Raw genomic sequence first — 26526 nt, 5'->3', positions numbered from 1 at the left:
ATTCCCTTTGCTCCTGCAAATGATTTATAGAGCATGCAGGCACCTCCCTCCCGATCAGCACCCTGCAGCTCTCACATGCTCTGCCACCTCAGGGATGTGCTGAAAACAGCCTTGTGCCCATCAATTGCTTTGGCATGTGGGCAGTGGGAGAGCAGCCAGGCTCTTCCTTGGATTAAACCATCATTCTTCTCTCCCCAGAATCACTCTCCTACCCCTGTACCCTCACAACAGCTCCCATGCTGACACCCAGAGTACAAACTCCAGTCCAATCTGGTGGAGACATCCCATGATACTCCTTCAATCTCCCAGCAGTTTATGGTGCCAAGCTTGCAAGAGCAGGTGAGGTACCATGTAGTGATGATAATGAAAACCAGCTGCTGAGGCAGCGTCTGGAGACAGCAGCAAACTGTCAGCCTCAGGATAAGCAGTGTCTCCTAGAGCATGGAGACAAGATAGCTGCATCTCTGGGAGAGTCCTGCAGAGGTCATTTCTAGGAATGGATGTGGAGGAGATTTTCCATATTAACCCTTCAGTCGCCTTGATATTGCACGGCTAAAATCCTAAAACTGGTGCTGAGCTGTTCAGCTGCTCAACAACACTGCCCACCCGAGCCCCCTCCTCACTGGAAGTCCCACTGGGGATTGCATTTACAGTCCCCCTCCCAGGGCATCACCGGGTGCGTGTCCATCCTCCAGGGACAGAGCAACCACCGCAGGGCTCAGGGCAGCACCTCCCGTGCTTATGGAGCAGCCATTCCATCCCTGCATCTGCCAGAGAAAGTGTCCGAGGGGGAACGGAGCGATCGGCTCCAGAGAGAGAACAGAAGAGCAGAAGCTGCTCGGATGCTCCTCGCCCCGGGGCAAGTGGGGGTTGCTCCGGAGAGGGGAAGAGGGACCCTCCGAGGGGGTTCTCTGTGCTCCCGTTCCCTCCATCACCGTCAGATGGCACCAACCTCCCGCGGCTGGGGCTGCTGGGGGGGCAGCAGGTACCGGGGTGTCCCCGGCCCCGCTCCCCCTGCAGGGACAGGGCCACAGCAGAGCACAATCCTCTTTCCTCCCGGTACACAACGCCTGAACACGCTGTCCCCACGCAGGACCACTTAATCCTCTTCTTTATTGTTCTTCAGGTCAAGGCTGGTGGGAATTCATGTATTCATGGCTCCTGCTCAGAATGAGCAATGGCACAAAGCTGCTCAGAAGCTCCTCTCTGCTCTGCTTGAACTACTTTTGAGGAGGCTTTTGTGAATCTCCTGGAACACAAAAGAAAGCAAAACAAAACCAACAAGCCCCTCTCCCCCCCAAAAAACCCCAACCAAAACCACCAGCAGCACATACTATAAATCACAGGCGCAATCCACTGGCTGCAAGCACCTGAGCCCTTAAACTGCATTTCTGGGAGCCAAGAAACACCTTCAGGAAAGTGGAAGCATCTCTGCTCCTGCTTAGCCACATATGTTGAATCCAGATGCTTGGAAAACACAAATGTGGACATAGACTCAAAAAAACCCAGATTTTAAATCCTGAGTCCTCTATATTATAAATTCCTCTTTTGCCTTCTAACTTTTGAGTGACTCTGTTTAGCTTCCCTAGCCCTCCAGAGCTTGAGAAGTTTCCTCCTCTAGGAAACAGAAAATCATTATTTTCTGCACCAAATGAGGGACTGGCAGTTTCCTGAGCAAACTGGAGAGAGTGACAAGAGGACAGCCACATATGTGTAGAGAAACAAGATAAACCAGGTGCCTCGAGTTGCCAAAGAGTGGGTGTGAGTCCACCTGTGCCTGGTTAGGGCAGGCCCCCTATTACCGGGGGGCCAATAAAGGTGGGACACACACCCACAGAGAGAAGCTCAGCTCACTCTTGTGCAAGGCAAGGGAGAGGTCAGCAGCTCATTGAGCCTCAGGAGCAAGAAAGGCTCTCCCCGCAAGATGTTCTCATATTATCCTGCTATAGCATTATCCTGCTATATCCAGGCTCCTCCCGCTACACATATGTGCTCAGGGAAAGGCTGCCAGAGTGCCACCAGCTTCCCATTCAGGGGTACATCCAGCCATCTGTATCCACATCCAGTACCTTCCCCTGCAGCACATCCCTGCCCCAAGCACAGCCACTGGACACAGGGTTGGCTGCACAGGACATGTCAGCAGAGAGCACACAAGCATTTCAGGCAGTAGCCCTGCCACCAGCAGCAAGCACATCAGGTAACATCTCCAGGGTATCAGAACAGCTCAGACATTTACCAAGAAGAGCCAAAGCCTCCTCCTTTGGACAGCTGCAGGAAGCCTCTGAGCGAAGGCAGCAGCCCATGGGTGTGCTCAACAGGCCAGGTCCTGACTTGGGAACCATGAGCTGTCTGCCCAGACAGCCACAGAGAAGTACAACAAACCAGTTCCTTTGTGTTTAACCTCCTGTCAAGATGAACAATGACATTTGCATCCACTGCAAGCCCAGCCAGAGAGTCTGCTGGGAAAGCAAAAAAAAAAAAAAAACAAACCAAAAAAAATATTGGAAGGGCTGGGATTTGTTTTGGGTTAGGGCTGGATCCCTCCTGGCTTTCCTCTCAGCCTGTACAAACCTGTGCCTGTTCCTGAGGGCCTGGGCAAGGGCTGCTGGTGAGAACAGACCTGGCACACAGTACCTACAGGTGAAGCTTTTCTGACAGTGCTGGTGGCACTGGAACTCTGCACAGAACTTGTCTGCACAGAGGGACTCAGATACTTAAGCCCAGAAAGCAAATTACAGGGAAACAAAGTGGGCATTTTGGGAACACACCGAGCATTTCCAACAGGAGGAGAACACACCAGGTCCCAGCCTTTAGGCTGCTTAATGATCTGGGCAAGCTGCACATCAGGCTCTCTCAGCACCAGCATGTAATGAGTCTCCAGGCTGCTGGATCTTCAGAGAGCTCCGGATGCTGTGGGGTGTTCAGGCCACTGGAGGACAATGTGAGGTGAGGGATGGAGCCTGTCAGGAATTAGCTCTTCCTCGTTCATTGCCTCTAATAAGAACAACCCTGGGTCAGCACAAATTCATGTTCACTTGTAACATCTATTTATAATACCAACAAAACCACAGCACATAACAGCCTCAGACACACTGCAGAGCATCCAAGAACTTCAGACAGAGAAAGGTTTCCACCAGCAGCAATTCCCGGGCAGAGGCAAGAGGATTTTGTGGTTCAAGCTGCAGACGGATGTGCAGGAGACCTGGCTTAGCTTGGGTGCTGTGGTGGCCCCAGCTGTGCCACGGGGGCTGCAGAGGACACAGCCCCATCGTGGGGACGTGGCTCAGGTGCCCATGGGCAGTGGCCACACTTGGAGGCAGCTTGACTGGGAGAAGAGCTCCCAGAAGACTGGGAGACTTTCATCCTCACCCATACGTCAGCACCATGGATCCATTGGATCCTGCACCAACAGCTTCTCCTTGTCTCTCTTCCCAGTTTTCTTCTTTACAAATAAAGGAGTAATTATTCAAAAAATGTCTCTTTCTGTTTGAAGCCAGATCTCTCTGACTGACAGCCAGGCTTAAAGCAAGTCCTGTATCTTCCAGACCCTATGGAGCACCCAGATCTTTCCAAGAGTCCTCCCAAAGCTAGGGCACATGGAAGCAAGTTTAGTCACAGGAACAGACCCCCATCTAAAGACACTTCTCCTTGCTGCCCACACCCCGGAGCTCCTGGGGTGAGGATCACCAGCCCCTGGGGCACCTCCCAATCTGTATCCCCAGGCAGCTCTGCTCTGCTACCCAGGAAACACAGTTTTTAACCCCCAGCTGCACTTGGGAGCATCCCAGGGGCTGCTGTTGGCACCAAGCCGGGCGGTTTGGCAGATACAGGTCCAAAGAAAAAGAGGGGGAAAAAAACTGGTGGAAAAATGTCCCCTCCAGCCCTCTCGTTGAATTAAACCACATGTATATTTTTGAAATACAGCGGAAAGGAACGACTCTCCAGCACATGTTCAAGAGCAGAGTCTTATTTCAGAGATTTCAAAAAATTAGTGGCTGAATGCTGAAACAATATCGCCTTTAGAGGAGGGCATTTGGAAGTGATTAACGAGCCCGAACCCATGCGTTCAAAATAAAAAGTTAGTACCTCATGCTGGTAACAACTGTCAGCTACTAAAAATCCAAGGAGGGGGGGGAAGAACTCAAATTCAGCCCTGCATGATCCACTGCTCCAAATCAGCAGCAGGCAGGGAGTGAGCCTGACAGCCCACACCTTCCCCAGACACATCACCTCCTACCTCGGGCTCATCCCTGTCGGGCAGACAGGTCCCCTGGCCCTGCTATGAGGGCTTGGGGGAGCAGGAACCCCAAACCACAGTCCCTGAGCCCCTCTTTGTTGCTCTCCAGGGTGAGTAGACCGAGTCTGGCAGCCACGTTTCCCAGGAGCAACCCCAGCAAGAGCAGAGGAGGGGCTGGGGTCTGCCAGGAATTCTGCTCCTGCTTCCAGGATTCCTGTCTTTTCAATGATGAAAAATTAAAGTCTGTCCAATCCTGGCTGCTCTGTGTCCTGAGGGAAGCTGTGCCAGCTGCACACTTGGGTGTCAGCAGCACAGGAGAGGGCTCCAGGCCCCTCTGAACACTAAACCTCCTCAGCCTTCCAGGGACTTTGCAGCCAGAAACTTCCATGATGCAGCACTGCCTCGGTGGGATCCAGATCAAACAGCTCAGCAAGCCTCAGTTAAGCAAAAATCACACTATAAATCACTACTGTAATGCAGAAGCTACCTCTCATGTCCCCAGATCTGAAGTGACACTTGTCCTCGATGGCAGCCAGCCCAGGGGCTGGTCCCTCTGAGAGCTACTCCTGTCCCAGCCCTGTGTTAATTGTCCTGCTGTGACCAGGGAGAGCATCTCCACATCAGCAAGGAGAGCAGCTGCCAGAACCTGGATCCCACCACCTCTCCTGACAGCTGGTATCCAGCTGATTCCCACACTCACGGGAAGGAGCCAGCACCTCTGCAGTCAGATGCACCCCCAAGAGATGAAGATCCAGGTCTGCACAGTGGGCAGCAAGAGCTGGAGCTGCCAGCAGTGAGCACAGAAAGCTCTTGGAGCCAGGGACATGGCCCTGGTTAATCTGCTAAGGCTGAAGCATGAGCAGCTTGCTGAGCTGAACAGCACTGAGCACAACTCTGACTTCACTCAGGAGCATTCCTGAGCACAGATCATTATTATTATTATTATTTTCTTGCTCTGTTAATGACGTTGAACATACGTCAAGACCCTTAATCACAGAGGAGATTACAGCAGACTCCCAGAGAGCTGAGTAAGGCCAAGAATAGCTGCACCAAAGCCCTGCCAAGAGCAGTCCCCTCCCTGTGCCCTGGGCAGGGGGCTCCCTGGTGCCCCCTTGTCATCTTGGGATGGAAGGAGGTGCAGGGCAGACCCTCGTGTGACCACAAGCCTGTCCCAGCATCTTGTGTCCCCTGAGCTCCCTGAGGACACAAACTCCCCCAGCCCTTGCCCACTCAGAGGCTTTCATGTGGGAAACCAGAACTCACTCTGCACACAGCACAAGGCACTTTCCCTTGATATCAATCTCATGAGTTATCCTTTAATTTTGTAAAATAAAATTTAAAAGATGAATATTTTAAATGAAACCTATTCCTTTGTATGACATAAGAAATCACGAATTCGTCAAGATTTCCTATTATCTTATAAAATCTACCACACCAATCCTTCAGCAAGGCCGTGCCCATAATTGCAAGCAGATGTCTTTCTCTGCTGACACGTTAAATAGAAGCAGAAAGATCCCCTGCTATCTCCCATCAACAATTTGCACTAAAGTAGAGAACAGATTTTCACAGACCAGGACTGCTGGAGGAGAAGGGAGATTAAGTTCCTGCAGACCAGGCATCTAAACATTACAGCAGAACAAGGCAGCTCGGGAAAACAATGAACTCTAAACAGTCCCTAATCCCAAAGTAACCAAAAGCTTTTGTGAAGGAAAATGAATTTGCTGAAACTAATACTGCCTGAGCCCGGGGAGAGCCGGGGCACCGTGCAGGCGAGATGCTGCAGCTGACAAGCCCTCTCCTCAGCTCTGCACAGCCTTGGCTTCCCACGGCTACCTTAGATGTGTCAGACCGGGTGGGAGGAACAGCCCCACGGCCCACGGAGGGCACTGCCACGGCTCATCCTGCGTGGGGACACTGCAGGTAAGGGGTGTGTGGCACCAACCTGTCCTGTCGCTGTTGGGCAGCTTCCCACACAGCCCATCCTTATGGGTCTGGCTGCCCACAGCCCCATATTGTTTGTCCCCATCCAGCTCCATGGGGCTGGAGGCTGCCCCGACCTATGGCTCCATCTCACAGCAGAGGGACACAGCCAGAGCTCAGCTCTCCTGTGCCTGCTCAGCAGTTAGCAGTAGAGGAGAAGTGACAGGGTGTTTAGCAAACAGGAAACCCAGGAAGCTTAAAAGGTCTCCCAGGATTATCAAATAAACATCTAGGGTGAGGAAGAGAAAAGAATACGAAATGGTGAAGAAACTGTAAACACCCCGGGGCAGGCAGGTAGGAACTGCAGTGATTCAGCTGGGCAGCACCAATAGGACCACTCATAACTGTGCCTCTCCATCAGGCATTAATTCAAGAGGAGGAACTTTTATAAACATTTCTCCTGATATTAACATATGCTTGGCAGTACCTCCTGGATGCTTCTAAAGGAAAAAACATCACAGACAGCAGCGAATTTCCAGGCCGCGCGGGTTTCTGTAGAAAAGAGGGACTGTTTGCCGGCTGCTCGCAGCTCCAGGAATCTTGGCAGGCAGCAAGGAGCCCGCTGGGCGGCAGATCCATCCTTCTGACGTGCCTAGAGGAGACGGGTCGGGTCGGGTCGGGTCCGGTCCCCCCCGGCGCTGGCGGTCCCTGGCACAGCCCGCGCCCGGTGGCAGGGGCAGCAGAGCCCTTTCCCGCACGCAGACAGCATTCTTGCGGCGGGCTGCCGGTCCAGAGGAGATTCCTGCCTCCGCTGGGAAAGGTCTTGAAACAAAGCCCTCATTTTCCAGGGTCTGGGAGGCTCCACGGGGTGGGCGGCCACCCTGGCAGGTTGCTCAGCGCTCCCTCCCGCCCTTGTGGTTCTGCGGGGTGCGGCCGGGTTCGGGAAGCTGCAGAGCCCTGGTTCCGACCGGGTCCATCTGCAACCTGAGCCAGAAGCCTTCCAGAGCTAAAGGAGCCTGCACGCCCCACGCTCCTTCCAAGAGGGGATTGAAGGAGGACTTTGACACCCATGGGACATCAGCAGGGAGCAGCAGGAACAGAGGCTGAGGGGGATTTACCTGCAGGGTCACTTCCAAACCCCCACTACCCAAGCACGGGGCAGCTGCCACTCCAAGGCTGAGCCCTGGCTTCCCGGAGGGACGAGGGATGGCCAAGGCACAGGGGACACGAGTGGCCAGGATCTGAGCAGACACAGCCACATGCTCCCCACAGCTCAGGGCTCACTCAGCCCAAGGTGTGATCCTTGCATCCATCTCTTCTTGATCTTTATTCCACAAGTGTCTGTAAGGAAAGGAACCATTTCTCTCCCACTTCCTGCTCTGTTCATCGTCTCAGGACATTACAGGCTCTCTGCTCCTGCTCTGTACATCTCTCCTAGTCTGTGCTTTGCACAGGCACACGTGGAAAGACACCGTCTACAGGAGAGCACAAGTTTTCCCCATTTGTGAAACTGATCTACTGAACTCTCTGCCACTCCTGGGGGCCATTAGATCCTTATCCAGGAGTGAGAAGGGAGAGCTGGCATTTTGCAGCCCCATCTTGTTCCTGAGCAGAGGCCAAGGACCTCCAGAAGGGAGGAGAGCTTTGGTGGGAATTACTGCCAGGCTCTGCTGAGAGAGCAGAAGCCCCGTGTTGGGACCATCCTTCTGCTCATGGGGGAGAAGGTAAACACAGGAGGCATTTTCCCTTCCAGACACTGTCACCAGGCTGCCCAGAGCAGCTGGGGTGTGTTACCCCCTTGTTCTGCACAGTAATAGAGCTCCACATCAGACACACCTGGCTGGTATCTGCTCAGCTCTAGGAGTAGAAATCCTCCCTAATTGCTCAACTGCTCTTTCCAGCCTTGAATTTCCCAGCAGGGGTCAAAGCAGAACACAGACAGCCAGCAATGTAAAAAATTGAGATTACTTTTGTACAGCATGAAAGAAAACCATACTTGTTTATAACTTCACTACAAACTGGAGGCCAGAAACTCAATTAACAGGCAGTACTCAACAGAAGGAGTGCTGGAGCAATGAAAATAAACATTATTGGAAGGATGAACTGAGTCACAAAAGGACAGAATTTTATTTTAGGCAAGATTCATACTGCAGACAAGGCCAGGCTGCTAGCATCCTCCCAAATTAGCTGCTACAACCCCCACACAAGTCAGAAGCAGTTTTCCACAGGGGACAACCCAGAGACAGGATACATGCACTGCTAGGAGCCCCAGCAGCCTGCAAAGTGGCCCAGCAAGACCCAAACATCCCTAAATCTCAAACCTCTGCCTCCTTGAATAGTGAGCCCTCTCTCTAGGTCAGGCCCTGCTCCCATTGAGCCTGGGAGACTAAAACAGCACATCCAGGCTTCTGTTGCTGAAGCTCTTTGTAACTTCAGGCATCTCTTTCTGAGCACACACCATGCTTTGCACCCGAAAACATTCCCACAGTCAGGGGGTACTTCAGCAGGTACCTCCAAGATGATACAGTCAGGTTCTGGCCCACCACAGGCAGCCCCTGCCCACCTCTCAGAACACCCTGCAGCCCCCAGGGAGGCAAAATGGGAGCTTGTCCCCCAGCAAAACAAGGCATGTTGAGTCCAGACTGAGCAGTTACACAAATGCTTGTACTTTAAGCTAGGACTCATTGTAACAATTAGCATTTGGACTATTTAGAACATAAAATGGACCCATGAACTGCACAAACCCCCTTGTTCTGCTGCCAGGGAATGCTACATCAGCAGACACACAGTTTCTGATTTAAGCAGACTCTCATGCTTTGCTTTTCCACTGCACAAACATAACTCTGGGGTCTGGAGTTCCCCCACAGTCTACACGAACCATGTTTCAGGTTTCACTTTTCTCATCAGAGAGCAAAACAACAAATACAAGGGCAGCAGGGGCACCCACATGCAATAGCTGACTGTGAGTCTTTTTAGATGAAAACACTTCAAGAAGCACCATTTCCCTTTCCCATACAGGTGTTACTGAGGTCAGTAATGGAACAGAGGTTGTACATTTTCAGCAAACACACAGACCACTCTCCTGGTCACTTCAGCCCCTGCTAGGGCTGACACTTTGGTGAGTAACTACAAAAAAACCCTGACACCAGCAGCAGCAAAGCACAAAGATATTTCACCCCAGCTTCTGAACTGCTCCAGACACCAGTTCCTCATCAGGAAAAAGACAGAGACCCCAGGAAGCAGCCCTGGGGTGCTGACCCACTTGTTTTCATGGTGCCAGAAGTGCTGCAGCCCAGGTCCCTGGCTAAAAGCACTGTAGGAGCTGAGCTGCTGCTTCCCCCAGTTACAAAATCTCCCACCCACACCCAGGACCCAGCAAATCCCCCCTGATTAATTACTGGGATCAAAAAAAACCCTCAGAGCACAGTCCAGGACTGGATTGCCAAGCAGGGAGGTTTTCAGGACATGTGCCTTGTAACCAGCTACAACGATGCCAATGAAAGGAGTAATGCAACTGAGACAGAAAAGGTAACAATAAAAATAGCTTTTAAATAAAACATCATTTTATTGAGGGGTTCCTTGATCCAGTCACAGAAGAGAGAAAACAGAAGCCAGAATGTGTTCCTATCAACCACAAATTTGACACAATCAAATACAGATTTCTTCATCAAAAGAATGGAAATGCTGTGGGAAAAGCAGTGGCATTGTATTCCTGCAAGAAGTTCCCACAGACAGCACTATCTCCTGGATCTGTGTGCTGCTGCCAGATCCAGTGCAATTAAATTTCTATTATTTGCCCTTCAAGAAGCAGTTTTCAATTAGCTTGAGGTGTTCTCACATCCCCAAGGTAAACGAGATCTCTGTTGCTCTCAGGGGTGCAGATTAAGGTGCTGAGGCCACAGGGATGCTCCAGGGGTCCCCAGTGGCAGCCCCAGCCCCAGCTGAGGTTGGCTCCTGCCCATCCATGGAGACACCAGGGTGCACCACTGGGCAGGCATCCCTGTGTTACCTCTCATTCCCAATGATCCACAGCTCTTAATTAATGTTTACTAAAGGAGACAGTGATGTTCTGGGGAGCTTGGGACCTGCTGGAAATGTTCTCTTGGCAGAAGAGGCAGGGCAGGTCCATTCCTCTGCAGAGATCCAGCAGGGCTGGGCAATGCTCATGGTCACACCAGACCCTGCTCTCCCCAAACCCATCAGCCTGGCCAGGGTCTCCTCAGGTGTTCACCTCCATGTTCACCTTTCCATAAGTTGGGGATTTCCCAATATCACCCACCAAACCTTTTCACTGCAGCCCAGATGCTCCTGAAGTGACAGGACAGAGAAAAAGGTCCAATTTCCAGACATCTGACACCTGCTGCCATGCCAGATTTCTTTTCTAGAGTAAGAGCTGCATTAGCTTTCATACACCTGAACACTGTATCTGTGAGCCTTTAAAAGGTATATGAATATTCATAGAAAACAGAAATCACAGCAGCTAGAGTAAAGCCCCGTGCTTTTATTCACTGCCCAAAGAAGGCTGTTTCCTGCAGTGATGATTTTCACTCATCTTTCACATTTCCTCTTTCTCAAAACATCCAAATATAAACACAGTCCCCTCTCATTTGCCACACTTTCTGAATTAACTATCTAAAATAAAACAATATATGTAAAGACACCTTAGATGTTAAAACATGATGCTTAACCAAATGCATTTTTTAGTGATGTTTGGGTTTTTTTAATCAAAAGCCTCCAAGAGAGCACAAGTGGAGTGCTGACCAGTGAACCTACCCACTGGATCCACACAGGAATAGCTGGCAAATCAAGGAGCAGTTTGGCCAGAGAATGGTAAAACACTCTGCAGGTCCATGGAAATCCCCCACAGGGCTTTTGCCAGGAGCTTTCACTGTCTCAAGACAAGAAGTTCAACGTGCCCCAGCTCTGGGCCATCCCCTGCCTCTGTCATAGCTGGGTCTGTCGGCCCTCCCACCATTTCACCTCATCAATCTGTGATAGTAAAGCTTGTGGTTTATTTATTTCTTTAATTCAGTGATAAAGCACATTATCTACAATGATTAATTTTGCATCAAAGAAACAACACTACTACAAATGGTGGTCTAAGACAATCTAGTGGGACTTTCTACAGAGTTCACGTCCTAAATTCATCTGTCTGTTAGCTGTAAAACATCATTCCTCAGAGCACTTGGCCTCTTCATGGAATTCTTCTACAATCAAGTCTGCAGCTCTGTCCCCACGTGGGGAATAAACAGCACTCTCGAGCTAAAGAGTAATTAATTCACCAGCTTTCAGTGGGGTTGGTTTAAACCTCAAAAAGGAGGATTTGTTATTTCACTTAACTGCAATACAACAGGATTATCTCAGATCACAAGATATCCATTCTCTCCGGAGTAACCGTGATTGATGAGGACACTGAATGGGAGCAGGACAGTCCAATGAATGTGGAACGTGGGTCTATGGAAAAGAGAACTTGTCCAATTAATGGGATAATGAATTTCAGCTTGGTCGATAAATGTAATCATTGGGATGTGATATTCTTTGTCCTTCATAAACTACTTGACCTCACACTAACATGACATTTTGATTAAGGAAAACAAACCAAAACAAAACAAAACCACAACAGAATGCTACAAAGCTGAGTTGTCACACATCAAAACGGACAAAAACCTAGAAACTGATCAGTCCCACAGAGACCACAAAGAGGGAAAGGCAGAGACGATGCATTTCCCACGGGGCTCTGTAGGGAACAGTCCTCAGCCTTCTGCAGTCTGGTGTTCTGCCAGCAGCCTGAGGAAACTGCAAAACCATCCCTGGTGAAGTGAGGGGGAGCCACAGGCTGGAGGAGTTAGCAGGAGGAGTGGGATGGGGATGCCTTGGCACGTGGCTAAAACTGAATTATGTGTCCAGGCAGAGGCAACATGGGTGTCAGGGAGCTCTGCCATGGGGGTCTGGGGGGAAACAGTGTCCAGAGGGACAGGGGGAGGTGAAGGGAGGCAGAGGGTCCAGGGGAGGCAGCCCCCTTTGCCCCAGCCCTGTGCTGGGGTGGCTGCACAGAGACCAGGACCAGGCAGGGACTCACAGATTGGAGAAGGAGGGGAACCTCCTCCAGGCTCAGGGAGGTCATGGGGCTCAGGGGATGGTGACAGAGGACCATGGGGCTTATGGAGGTGTGCAGAGGCCAGGACCATCATCCCAGTGACATGTTAACAGGAGATGGTGGTGAGGGAGGGCTCCTTGATCTGGTCGATCAAAGTATCACAAGGAACCCAGGGTTAAGGCTTCATTAAACTAAGGTGGAGACTACAATGGGAATTTTTTACAGTGAGGGCAATTAGCTATTAGGAGGTTTTATCAGAGGTCATCCACTACTCACTTATTAACTTTTATCCTGAGGATGGGTTGTTTTTTCTAATCTGGTTCAAACAGGAATCAATTTAAGGCAATCCTGCAACCATGAAGGGGGAGTAGACAAGGCCACGAGGGTCCGTTCTGCTATCGTGTCACCTCTTGACATAACGTCACACCCCTGCCCTTGCCCTTTCCCCACCAGCTGTTATTTAAATGCAGGTACAGGCCCCAACAGCAGCAGGGCTTTGGATGAAAGCATCGTGTGTCACGCTTTGCACGCCCAGGCGAGCAGGAAAATGCCAGCAGCGGGGAGGTGGGAGGGCTGGGGGCGGCGAGGGAAGCTCCGAGGAGCACGAGGGAGGAGCAGGGGGGTCCCAGCTGCTGCGCCAGGTCCGGGAGGCTCTGCCACCACCCACTGCATCACTTGAAGACGGACGGAAATGTTGGGCAGTCAGGAGATTTCATCTTCTTCATGAACTTCTTGAACTCTTTGTTCTTCTTGTCCCACTTGTAGATGGCTGTCAGCAGGTACTGAGTCTTGACCTGGCGGCCCATGATGAGGAAGTAGTGGCCGAGGTTGTCCAGCTGATGGCAGGGGCAGTCAGCGCCGTTCTTCAGGAACAGCACCAGCTTCTTCAGGTTCTTCTTCCGGATGGGGCCCAGCTTCAGCGCCTTCCTCTTCCGTGGAATGATCATCTTGTCCCCATTCTCCCTCTTCACTTCCTTTATGGTCATCTTAAGAGCTGAAAACCAAGGCAGAGAAAGAGGAAATCAACACAACCCCTGAGCAACCTTCGCTGACCCAGAGCCTGGGGTGAGGAGCACCTCTGCCCAGCTGCAGGTGCCCAGTGACCTGCTCCGTGTTCCTGTTCCCTGCTGTGGAAACACCCCAGCAAGGACAGCAGCCCCACACCTGCACCTGCCCCAGGAGAAGGGAGTTAATCCCAAAGAAACTTCCATGGAAAATATTTTCCCCTTTGGGTTCAGCATTTTCCTGAGTTAATCGCAACTCTAATAATAATAATAACAACAACAACAACAACAACAATAGTAATAATAATAATAATAATAATAATAATAATAATAAACGTTCTTTTGCCACAGCCATGAAGAGGAATGTGGTATACATGGGAAAAAATGATGAAAATGTGTTGTACATTAAAGTATCACTTCTGTGCCATTTGGCTCTGCCTCATTTTTGGGAAAAAGCACATATGGCCAAAAATTGCTAACATATTTCCACCATTGGGGAGTTTACTTCAGAGCTGCAGATAAATAGTGCTCGGATAGGTGATTAATTGTCTGCTGTCCCTTCTCATTTGACTCCCAGAGCATGTGCTGCAGACGGCATGGGGGAGCTCCTGGCTCTGGCAGGGACTCGGGTCCCAGCAGCACTTCCCCTTGGAGACTTGCTCTGCTGGAACTCGCAGCAGGGAACACACTCTGCTCTCTGGGCAGCAGCTCTGCTCAGCATTCCAGACAGGAATGGCAGCAGGACAGTGCGATGACGATCCTGAGAAGGCAGCAGAGTCTCCATGTCACCCTCCTGCTTCCAGACACTGCGCTGGCAACAGGAGGAATGGTATTTATCTGCCCTATGCCAAGGAGACCTGCCAAGAGCCCTGTTGAGCTGCACTGTTACTGTACAAGAAACTAATCCAGTACTGGAAACCCAAGTGGAACTCTCATTCCATCTGTTTTCCAAATTCAGGATGTTTAAGGAGCTAAAGTGACACATGCTTTAAGGAGCTAAAGATGCTGAACCAGATCAATTTTCAACAAATTTGGAAAATGGAAGAAGTCATTTTCAGGCAGCTCGAAGCTCCATGCCATCAATTGGGCAGCAGTAGCAGCATCCCTCAATGTGAACCTCGATTTCTTTATCCATTCTGACTTTCAACTCTTGCTCTAAGCACGGTGCAGGAGGAATAGTATGATACCAATAATAGCAGGCTTTTTACTAAATGTCTTATTTGCAAATTGCTTTGCTGTGATTGCTGCAAGTTTAGATCCTTTTTTTCTAGATGAAGAAAGCAATCTGGCAGCTTGTAGAGGTGCTGTTCTGCTCCAAGTCCAGGGAGGACAAAGAGGGTCTGGTAATGCTGTGCTGTGGGAGCTCCCAGCTTCTCCTTTCCCTGCACCATCATCCATCTGCAAGCCAGCAATGCAGGTTCAGGGCAACTGGGAGCTACCCAGGTGAACCATAAATCCAAACACAAACTAGAACTGTGCAAACCTCACTGGTGCAAAGCAGAGCTCAGAGCCAAGGCCAGGTCAGACCAAGGAGGAGCAACGAGGGGGCTGGCCAGAGGTGCAAATAATTCTTGTACGACTCTGCTCTTCCCAGCACCGATGTCCTTGGCATCATCATCATCACCAAGAGTTTACAGCGCTGCCCAGGAAAAACGCAGCCGAGAGCTGGGGACTAAGCAGTCACATGAGCAAAGAAAAAACATGAAAATAAAAGCCATTTTAATCAAGGCTCAGCTTTCACCCTTCTGCCAGTGACCTGGCCCCTCAGTCTCCCCCATCCCTCCTTTCTGGGGCCGCGTTCCTTAAACTCTGACCAGATTTCCAGGCGAGAGTCCCGGGGAGCAGAGGCAGGTCGGGCAGCGGGGCCGGACACGCATCTCTGGCATTTTCCAGGCAGATCAGAGACGCGGCGCCCGAGGGCTCCTCCGTTCCCGGCTGCATGCCCGGCTCTGAAGCACAGCACCAGCGGGAGGCAGCCCCTCGGCTTGTGGCTTTCCGGAAACATCAAGGATTTGGCAGGGACGACCGTCCTGCGACTGGCCTGGCATCCCCCCGGCCCCGGGAACACCTCCGCCCAGCAGTGGGGACGGGCCGGAGCGGGACGGATTGAGACTTGGCTCTGGGATCTGCCAGAGCTGCCAAAGCAAACAGCCTCCCTGGGAGCCTCCCCGCTCCCCCTGCGTTGCACCAAATCCATCTCGGCGCTGAGTGGCAGAATAGCTGAAGTTCACTCCCAGCCCCCGGGATGCGCTCACTGGCAGGGACTGAATCGGTGCTGAGAGGGAGCTGACCCCGGGAAGAGACGCCGGGCGTTATCCACAGAACGGGAACTTGTGCAGCCTTCCCAGGCCAGCACCGGGAGCAGCACCCATCCTTGGTGTCCTGCCAGCCACAGCCCTTCCCGCGTGGGATACAGACACACTCCAGCAAAACCTCTTACCAAAGCTGGTGGCCGGCTGCAGCCAGCAGCACACATAAACCCAGGAAAGCCCTTTCCAGCCAGGCATTGTCTCAGGTCTGCTTGCAACATGCCGAGACACGGTGCTGGACCCGGCACAGCTTGGTGCCAGGACTGCAGCCTCGGGGTGCTGGGGTTGGGAGGGGAGCAGCATCCCCAGGGATGAAAACACAGAAACAAAGCACAACAAAGGAGATTTCAGGATTTAATTTGGGAGTCAACAGCTCTCAGACATGTTGTGCTTACAATAGCAGAAATCCTCCCAGGGTGCTAAACCCACACTTGCCCTTGCTCAGCCCCAGTGTTGAGAAGCTGACACCTTTCCAGGCACAAGCCACTCGCCAGCTCTCACCATGGCCAGGAGAGGCGGTGCCAAGAGCCCTGCAGAGGCACTGACCCCTCTCGCCAGCCGCATTCACTGCCACAGTGAGCTGCCACATACAGACACAGACACAGCCACAGCCTCCTCCAACAGCACAGAGACTCCTGTGAGGAGCCAGCAGCTCCCCCCAGCTCCCCACACAACCCTGCATCACCCAGCCCTGCCTCTCCCCAGGGCAGCATCCAGCTGGACCAGCCCAGCATCGGCAGCCTCCTCCCCTCTCAGGCTCTCCTCTCCTGCCTGGCAATTCCCTACGGATTGCTCTGCCTCCGGGATGCCCAGGCAGGACACAAGAGGGGCAGCAGCCACATCACCAGCCACAGCTCCCACTGCCCTGTTGGATCAAGCCAGGAATTTGGCCCTGACTATAAACGGCTCATATCAGATGGTAGCACAGCTCTGGTATCTGTAATACAGAGAGAGTGGGGAGTGCTGGAGATATAAAAATGTCTTTTTTTATTTCTGCTAATATGAAACAGGGTATATGAAAGTGTTTGCTCACTTGGAGTGAAATGACTCTTGGCAGCAGCAGCTCCAAGAGCAGCAAAGGCCCTGCAGAGCTGGTTGGGGTCCAGCCTGACAAAGCACAACTCACATTTCATCACTTGAAACAAATCTTATCAATGTCCCTACAGCTTTCCAGTCCCACCCCCAGCACAGGGAAAGAGGAAACCCAGGCTCACAGACAAGCCAAGACCATGGCTTTAGTGCCTCCCAAGAGGCATCCTCCCTCCCAACACCAGCTCCAGAGCTCTGGGCTCCCTCCCGTGTCTCACCGTGCCACCCGTGGGGCTGTGCCCCACAGGCACCTCCACTCCCACTCCTCAGCATGGTCACTGCTGTTCTCCTGCCTGCAGAGGCAGGGGCCCCACTCCAGAACCTCAGGGGCTGGGAAGGGAATGTGAGAGATGGGAAAGCTCTGCTGTTCCTTCAGCCTCATTGCTCCTTCCTTTAGAAATCACTCAGAAGGAGGAAAACTGCCAGAAGACACATTAGGGCTGTAACAGGAGAAGGCTGCAGGCAAGGAGCTGTCAGTCACAGGAAAAAATAAACAGCATGTATTGATTGCACTGCAGTCTCCAGTGCAGCGAGAGCCGTGCAGCAGGATCCCCTCAGCCCCCAGAGAAAGGGCAGAAACAATAAATAAAATCACTAAGAGAAACAGAGAGAGGAATGAACTCCAGGACAGCCCAGCCTGCACCAGGAGCAAGAAGTAAACCCTGGCTGCAGCCCAGGGGCCTGGGGGAGGGCACAGAGTGAGCTCCCACTCCATCAAGCACCATCGCTGCCCCTGGCACACCAACACTGCACCAGACCAGCCCCAGAGCCAGTCTGTGCCCTAGTGAGGGTCCCTGCACACCCACCAACACCCTCTGTGCTCTGTGCTGCCTCTGTCCACTCTCAGCCTCAGCACCCAGGCAGGAAACATTACTCACACAGTCAGAGCCACAACAGGACCTTGCCACACACCACAGGGACAGGGGACCACAGCCATGGCAAGCAGCTGAGCAGCAAACCAGGGGCAGTGCTGAGATGCTGGGTCAAAACCTGAGACACTGAGCTGGTGCTTCAAAGGAGAGAGCTAGGCTGGAGAGGAAGAGGCAGCTCCTACATGATCTGAAATCAAGGCAGAAACCACCAACAGCTGCCCTGTGCAGCACATGTTAGTTTAAACATTTATTGTACATGTCTGGCTTTGATGAAGATCTGTAACCTGTCAGCTGCCAGTGTTTACCTTGGTGGATGTGCATGAAAAGTCTCAGTCTGAAGGGTTGGGAGTTTATTTTAGTGCCAGATAAACAGCTCTCCTTGAGAAATCTGCCCCATGACAGTAACCCCCCAAGACTAAACAAAGACCCAAGAGCCAGGCACTGTGCTTTAGGAAACTTCCCAAAGTTGCTGCCTCCCCCACAGCCTCCTCTCCTCTCCTCTCCTCTCCTCTCCTCTCCTCTCCTCTCCTCTCCTCTCCTCTCCTCTCTCCTCTCCTCTCCTCTCCTCTCCTCTCCTCTCCTCTCCTCTCCTCTCCTCTCCTCTCCTCTCCTCTCCTCTCCTCTCCTCTCCTCTCCTCTCCTCTCCTCTCCTCTCCTCTCCTCTCCTCTCCTCTCCTCTCCTCTCCTCTCCCCTCCCCTCTCCTCCTCTCCTCTCCTCTCCTCTCCTCTCCTCTCCTCTCCTCTCCTCTCCTCTCCTCTCCTCTCCTCTCCTCTCCTCTCCTCTCCTCTCCTCTCCTCTCCTCTCCTCTCCTCTCCTCTCCTCCCCTCTCCCTAGTGGGGACATCCCCTGGAGCACCTTCCCTGTCCTGCCCACACTGCAGGGCACAGGCCAGACCTGCACAGCATCCCCTCCCCAGCTGCATTGACTGGGCACCTCTGCAGTGCTACCTGCAGGAAAAACAGTGACCAATGGAAGGAAGAAAACACCAAAATGCAGCTGCATGAACCCTCCTGCTGCTTCTGGTACACAGGGACACTCTCTTCCCATTTGCCACAGTGCAGCCCAGGGATCTATCTGACAGGAAACCTTTCCATCCCCTGGAAGCTGTCACCACAGAATTTCCCAATGACCAACTCTGTCTGTGGACAAGTCAATGTCTCAAGCTGCTCCACTGAGGCTGTGAACATTTCTGGTTTGGTCTCTGCTCCCCGTTGTGTAACTGTCCCAGCACACAGGGAGGACACTCAGCAGCAGAGGCTGATGACAAGCATGTGGTTAGGATTCCATTTCCCTTCCCAGTTCCTGCCCACTGGCAGAATCCCATCTCTCCTGGGTCCTCACACATCTCCGAGGAGGTGACAGGTATGGGATTGACCACTGACAAGAGAGCCACCACTGCCACACCAGTCCCTGGTTATGCCACCTGAGCCAGCTCAAGGCACACTCATTCCTGGCAAACTATAACCTGAGTGCTCCTGATGATGCCTTTTTTTTACCTTTTAGAAAAAGTCTGTCCTGAACTTAGGGCTATTGGCATTCCAAGTCTGCAGGAGAGTTGAGAAGACGTTTGCAGCAGAAAGGGCAGCACACTGACATGCAGAGCAGGTTTGGGTCTGCACAGTGCACTCTGGCACAGGGCACATTCAAGTGCTAATCCTTGAGGAATGCACACCTTGTTCAATGTGCCTTTAATAACCTTCCGGGAACGTTACACACACCAGCAAGGATGTCAAAACCAGTTAATTCTGGGTTTGATCTGAGAAAGCTAATATTTTTCCCAACTATACTTTTTCTTAAGTGAAGTTCTGTTTACCTATGAGTGTCTGCCTCACTTACTCAGTCACAAGATATTTAGGAAACAGCTTTCAAATAGCTCTGTGTTTTTTAGACTCGCTGCTTGGCCCTAGCCAGACAAGGACTGGTTTTGGGTTTTTACACCTAAACTTGACAAGAGCAGCATAAACTTTGCTAATAAGAAACCCAGGGGTACAAGCAGTCTGGGGGGAGGAGGAAGCTGGCTTGCTCCTTCATGGCAGCGAGCAGAATAAGGGTCCATCCCATGCATCATCCCTGCAAGCACACAAGGGCACGGGAACACTAGGGTTAAGTGACAAATCCCATGGAGTTCACCACAGACCAACCACTGCCACTTCTGCCCGGCCACCAGACTCCAGACCAGCACCACCCATCTGCTTCTCTGCTGGCCCCGCAGCATTGCTGCCTCGGGTGCTGATGGAGCTTCGTCCTGCACGGAGTTTCAGGGAGATGCTCAGCTGCCGGGGTGATGCAGAAGCACCGCGACCGGCACCCCGGGGGCTCCCAGCACATCCCGGACTGGTTCCGTCCTGCCTGGTCCCGTCGGCTCAGCGCACCGACACTGACACCTAGAGGCACGGTGGCCTCGGGAACGGCCCCGCCAAGGGCTGGCAGAGTGTCCGGGCAGGCAGCAGCCCCGGAGCCCCGTTCCCTGCCCCCCAGATCCTCCTTACCGAACTCGCTGGCACACAGATGCTCCACGATGGCCTCCGACTTCATCTCGTTGTCGCAGGGAGGGCACACATTCGTTCCTGGCAAGAGGAGAGACAAGGTGGTGAGGAACCATCCCCGGAGCCAGCCAGCACAGGGCTGTGGGGTCACTGCCCGCCCCCAGAACCCTGCCAAGGGTCCCCCAGACAGTAGGATGACTCCCAGCTGGGAGTCAGGAGCCCTCCAGCAGCTCCCCAGGCTCCTGCCAGCCCCGTTCTGGTGCTGCCAGCAGCTCCAGGGCTGGGCACGAGCAGGGGTGGGCAGCTGCCAAGAGCAGGAGGACAGCGCTGGCACACAGAGAGGTTTCCAGGGCCAGGCACTCAGCTGAGGAGAGCTGCTGGCTGTGGCCCACAGCCCACTGATCGTCCCTCCCAGCAGAGTGTCAAGGCAGGGACAGTGCCCAAACCCTGGCACAGCTGGAGGACAGTGCCCAGGGATGCTCCGTGCTGACGGGCTGCCCTGGAGACACGGAGGGGGTTTGGGAAGGGTGTGCCCCTCAGTGCAGGTTCTCCTCGGTGCTGGGACCACCCCGCAGGCTGCCCAAGCACTGCACACCAAGCCCTTCGCCTCTCTTCCTGCTCTAGAGCAGCACTGGTGTGTGATGGACCCACAAACGTCTCACATGAGCACATCCCATTCAGAAGTCCCTCCAGCAAAACCCTGGGAGCTGATGTCTTCTCTTTTTTGTTTTCAGTCCAGCTACACCCCACAGAGCAGCCTCATGGCTCCAATGGAGGAGAGCTGGCTCTGCTCACCAGCTGCTGGCCAACATCCTCCTCTTGGGAAACTCCAGCCCAGGACATTTCATAGGGATCCATCCCAGGAGGAAAGTTCACACCACCCAGAGAATAAAAATCTTTTTCCAGGTTCCTGTCTCCAGCCAGAACGAAGACCACCCAGCAGCACAGACACAGATCTGTGCTACTGACGGATTAATTTGTTGGACTGGGAGATGCTCCTTCTGTTCCCAGTCCAGGAGGGCTCCTTCCCACACAAGAGAGTTATTCTCGGGGATGGTGCTGCAGCAAAACGTCAGCTGGTCCCTGTGTGCTGCCAGGCCAGCAAAACCCACAGCATTGCTGGATGGAAACAACAGGGAGGTCTCCCAGCAAGAGGGTGCAGAGCCAGAACTGCTGGAGGGAGGCACAGCCACGACCTGTCCCAACCATGGAGTCGACTCTCTGCAGTCCCAGATGCCCCACAGGGGTTTCAGGACTTTTTGTACAGCTTGGTTTTCCGCTTTCACCCCCACCCCTCCAAACACATTCTGTGCCAAATGCTAATTCCTGGGGTCATGCACCATGTCTTTATTAGTCACACATGCAAAGCAACTGCCCTTCCAATCGCAACCTTGGCAGCACCCAGCTCATCAATCCCACTGCTGGTGCTCTCACACCTAACCCATCACCTGGGTAACATCCTCTTCCAAAATCCTTACATGCAATTGCCACTTCTCCTGTCTGACTTTGAGTGACACAGGCAGAAGCCAACCTTTGGGAACATGATGACTTTCCCAACCCTATTTTTAAAGTCAGGGGGTTCCTGCCACACACCAGCTCATCTTTGAACACCTCAGAGTGCCAACCATGTCCAGGTGCTTCTATACCCATGCAAACAACATGAAAGCCACCTCCATGTCCACCCTGTGAGCTTTCTGGGAAACCAAAGGAAAAAAAAAACCAAAAACAGATAATAGGAAAATAAGACTCATTGTTCCCTGGTGCAAACAGGCTTTGTTTCAGCTATACTGCAAGCAGACACAGGAATACTCTGACAGTACTGGGACAGCGGGGACCCCTGCAATCCAGGGACCCCTCCTCACTACAGCAAGGGTCCAGAGCCAGTGGCTGGAGCTGTGATGGGCATCTTTCCCCTACCCACCAGGGACTGTCCTCCAGCCCTGTGACCCCCATTCCCATCAGAGCAGGGCTAGGGATACTGTCCCTTGCTGAGTGGGGAAGGGAAATGCTCCTTTCCACACAGGACACCCCAGTTCCTCTGCAGATCACAGCCCTGCTCCAGCCTTAGCCTGCTTCCAGCCTGCTTTTTTTCCTGCTGACCATTTTCCAATGCCTGGCTTTAGAACCAGCTTACTGCAGGGGCAGGAGAAGGAATGTGTAGTGCTATATTAATCTGCAACTCCCCTGATGCATCCTGGGGGCCTGCAGGCTTTACCGCCTCATGCTTAAGGAGAAAGGAATTCAGCAGGTCAGCTCTTTGAGAGGCAGAAACAAATTCCAATTTCAAGGTGTTAATGGGGAAAAATACTGAAAGGGCTCGTTCTTATTAGTGCTCAGAGAAAAGGGGGGGACACTGCTGGGTTCTGACCCTCTCGGAATCAACAGGAAACACACCCCAGTGCCCCAGACCGAAGGGGCTCACAGGAAACACAGACTGTCGACAGGGTGTCCTGTGGTGGAGGGAAGGACCCAGCACACACAGTGTTGAGGGCCACAGATTACAGGGGGTTGGTCTTCTGGCCTCGAAGCAGTGTTCTCCAGCCAGATTGCTTGTCCCCTTCATGGAGAAGTGCCCCAGTCAGTGCAATGCGAACAGGGACCTTGGCCTGAGACCTCTGGAGCTGCTGCTGAGAGACTTTCAAGCAGCCAGGGGATGTGAGGATGGTGGCTCATGCTTTTCCATTGAAGGCTGAAGGAAGTTCACATTTGCACGACAATTTTAAAGACTTACTTTCTCTGCTGATGGGCACGGTAGCAGCACCAAAAGAAAGGGGTACTGTCCCACCCCAATGCTGCTGTCAAGACAGGTCTGAAAGGGGATCAGAAAGTTAGTTGTTAAACTACACAAGGGAAAACTTAGCAGATGCTGTTCACCTAGAAGACTGTTCCCAGGTCCTGTGTCACTAATGTCTCTAAAATTAATTATCTCCAAACAGCTCAAACTCCGTCTCAAACCCGTGAGTGGGCAACTCTACAGCAAGCAGCTCAGACCCAGCTGCCCCAGCATCACACTTGGCTGCAAGTCTCCCAGAAATAAAAGCAACCCTTGTACCTGCAACACAGGACATGACTGCAGTCTTGACCAAGGGTCTAGGTTCACTTAGGGCAGATGATTATAGAGCTTTCCTGGAAAACAAAGAGCTTCCTCCAGCAATCACACCAGTACGAACAACCTGCACTTGTCAGTGTGGCTGCACGGCCAGCAGTGCTGCATTGGAAGAGTTTGGGTGCCCGGGAGAGAGCAGCCACCAAACTTCACCCCTGAGATGGGTACACACTTCACACCCCACCTGCCTCTGGATGCCCCTGCTGAGACATGACAGTGTTTCCCTGCAGAGCTGTGGCAGCTGTGAGCTCCAGCATCCCTCTCTGCAGCCACTGCCCTGCCCCACGCCAGCCCGCACTCCCCACTTGCTTCGTGTGTCCCCGCACTGACTCCTGGGGACACCCCCAAGGTGTCACCCCTCTGCTGCAGGGTGCACTCCCTTCCTGCCCCATAACTAAAGGGTTCCCTGAAGTATGAGTCCTGCTGGGCTGAGTGGGATAACACTGCACAGTCCCAGCAGAGCACAGCAAAAAGCTTTTGTTGTGAAGGTGAGCAGAGGCAAGGGGCTGCTGCAGGAGATCTTCCCCCAGCTGAGCTCTGGACACAGCGCAGAGGCCAAAGCACTTGGTCAACCCAGTGCACAGCTGGCCCATCCCTCAGCTCCTCCTGAACTCCTGCAAGATCCCTCTAACACGGGGAGTGCTCATCCCTTTCAGTGACAGAGGGAAACACTGCAGCCCTCTGCCTCCCCCCCACACACACATCCCTCCTGCCACCCTTTCAAAGCACTCCGGTGCAGAATGCTGAAGAGGCAGCAGGATGTTTATTTATTTATTTTTAAAAGTTTTAACAACAAACCAGACTCGTTGCAACTCACACAAACAAACCACTCCGGCACCAAAAAGACTGTAATAAAAACAAACAAGAACCTCATCTACTTTCCCTGCTCTTTTCTCGCTAAGCCTCGCGGTCCCTCACCAGCACACAGCCTACCTGAGAGGGCAGGGATGGATTTCCACTGTACCTGCAGCTCCCCCAGGACTGAACAATGTCCCTATTTACCCTGTCCAGGCAGAATGTTCCTGGGACCGTGTGTCCCACTGCTGCCTCTCGGGAGCGGGGCTGAGCGGGGCTGGGGCACCTGGAGGATGGAGCCCAGCCCCGGTGCAGTGACCTGGGCAGCCGTGCATCCATTGTGTCCCAGGGCTCAGCTCCGGGATGGAGGTGAGGAGCTGGTGGGGCGTCCTGCCTTCCTTAGGGCAGGAGTGCTCACAGAGTGCTGTGGGGCTGCAGGAGGACTGCTGCCGGGGTGCAGAGGTGAGCCTGCTCCTTCGGTCCCTTCTGCCCCATCAGCTCAGAGAAAAGCACCAGGACCAGCACTGGAGCTCCGGTCACACCTTACCTTTGGGCCTGGAGACCTCGGTGGCGTTGGGAGCCGTCATGGCAATGCAGACATCGTCCTGAGGAAATTGGTCACACTTGAGCATCTCGGGCCAGAAGAAGCCAAAGAACTGCATGACGGGCTCGCAGGAGTCACGCACGGCCTCGCAGAGCCAGCGGCACGGGTAGACCGGCCGGTCCAGGCAGACGGGTGCGAAGAGGGAGCAGAGGAAGACCTGGGTGCCCATGTGGCAGTTCTTGTTGAGCAGGGGCACCCAGCTGCTGGCCTGGTGCTTCACCTCGGCCATGGTCTCGTGGTCCAGCAGGTTGGGCAGCACCATCTTGTCGTAGCCCACGCTGTGGCAGAGCCGCAGGTCAGCGGGAATGGCCACGCACTGGTGGGGTTTGGCGTAGAACCGACCGCCGGGGTAGGGCCCCAGGTCGGACTGGTAGCTGACATAGTCGTACTCGCTGGCCCCTCCGCTCGCCAGCAGCCCCACGGCCAGCGAGACCAGGGCCCGCAGAGCGGCCCTGTGGGGGCCCCGCACGCCTCCCATTGCCGCGCCCGCCGACGGCAGCCCCGACGGAACCGCCCGCCGCTCCCCGCCGGGAGACCGCTGCCGGCGGCCGCCCTCGGGGACCCTCTCCGCGACCCCGCCGACGGTCCCCGCCGCTGCGCCCAGCCCGGGGGGCCCAAGCACTGCCCGATGCCCGCTGCCGGCAGCCTCCCCGTCGGACACAGGCAGCCGAGCCGAGCCGAGCCGAGCCGAGCCGAGCCGAGCCGAGCCGAGCCGAGCCGAGCCGAGCCGAGCCCCTCCGCCGCTCCCGCCGCCCCGGCCCCGCTCTGGCCCCGCCGCCGCGCGCCGCGGGTTTGTCACCCCCCGGCAGCCAATCAGGGCGGCGCCTCCTGCCGTGCGCTCCCCGCCGGTGTCACTCCGCGGCGCCGGAGCCAATCGCGGTGCGGCCGGGCCCGGATAGCACCGCCCCCCTCCGCTCCCCGGGGGGACACGGGGGGACCGGGGGACACGGGGGAACCTGGCGGCCACGGGACGGGCCCCGCCCAACCCCCACCGAGCTGCGCGGGCACCTGCAGCGCGGGCGGGAGAGCGGCCGCGGAGTCTCGACCCGACGGGGTCCGGAAAGGTGCTGCGGGAGGGGGCTGGGGACCACCGGGAGACCCCCGAGCCCGGGAGCGCACCCCGGAGCCCCGCGCGGCTGCCTCCTCCGTCGTCGGACCGAGCCGGGCAGCGGAGCCAGGGCAGCTCCTGAGCGGCTTTTCTCAGGTTGCAGATGTTTCAGAGAACCTGGAGTGGATCGTGCAGACCTCATTTCCCTGTGGACAAATTCCAACAAAAACGATGGTGTTTGTCATAAATAAATAAATTTAAAAACCCAGCAGGAAAAAGAAAGAGCCGGTCTGTTTCTTAAAGAGGTATCGGCTGAGAAACCTGGCCGCAGCCCCGCCGGGGAGCAGCACCCTGCAGCACAGGACATGTGCCCAGCTCCACGTCCAGGAAGCTCTCCCGAGCTCTGCTGAGCTCCCTCCGCCGGGCTCCTACAAAACTCCCCAAAACTCACTGCCTGTTGCTTCAGCAGCTTGTGATTTAATGCAGGAACTACACCTCATTGAGAGGTAAATGGAAGAGGCTCTGTAGCCTGGAAGCATGAAAGAGCCACTTTCACCTGAGGGCCAACAGAGGAGAGCAGCCAGTTAGCACCGCTAATGAAGTGGAGAATTCAGCAGTAAACAAGAGATAACTTCTCTGTGAGGTGGGAAAAAAAAGGAAAAAAAAAAAAAAAAAAAGAAAAAAATAAAGAGAGAGAGAGAGAAAAGCCAGCATCTCGGGTCTAGACCACAAAATTGCTTAATACACAGAACAAGTCCCCTTAAATAGAAGCTGACCAAAAAGGGCTACTCTTCCAACAAACCCCTTCTAAACTGGGCATTAACTTCTCTGAGCGAAGCCTGTGCAGCCATTTCCATTCAGAACTATGCAGCCCACTGCTTCTTAAATCTCTTCACAGTCTCTAATGTCATAATTTAACTTTGCTTTATAGCCATTTATCACAGCCTCTCCCACAGAG

General features: G+C 53.6%; 1 protein-coding gene across 1 annotated transcript; it reads right to left on the bottom strand.

Moving 5' to 3' along the window:
• Nucleotides 1-12743: 12743 nt before the first annotated feature.
• Nucleotides 12744-25014, bottom strand: SFRP1 (secreted frizzled related protein 1). Its single transcript, XM_008501425.2, has 3 exons — nucleotides 24464-25014; nucleotides 20019-20096; nucleotides 12744-13248 (listed from the first exon to the last, which is right to left on the bottom strand). Exons 1-3 carry the CDS (start codon nucleotides 24996-24998, stop codon nucleotides 12926-12928), a joined length of 936 nt encoding a protein of 311 aa, XP_008499647.2. The 5' UTR covers nucleotides 24999-25014; the 3' UTR covers nucleotides 12744-12925.
• Nucleotides 25015-26526: the final 1512 nt, after the last annotated feature.

This window comes from Calypte anna, chromosome 22 (genome assembly GCF_003957555.1).
Source record: "Calypte anna isolate BGI_N300 chromosome 22, bCalAnn1_v1.p, whole genome shotgun sequence".
In the NCBI taxonomy this organism is placed as follows: Eukaryota; Metazoa; Chordata; class Aves; order Apodiformes; family Trochilidae; genus Calypte; species Calypte anna.
The sequence above is the reverse complement of the archived record's forward strand: the minus strand, read 5'-3'. Positions and strand labels throughout refer to the sequence as shown.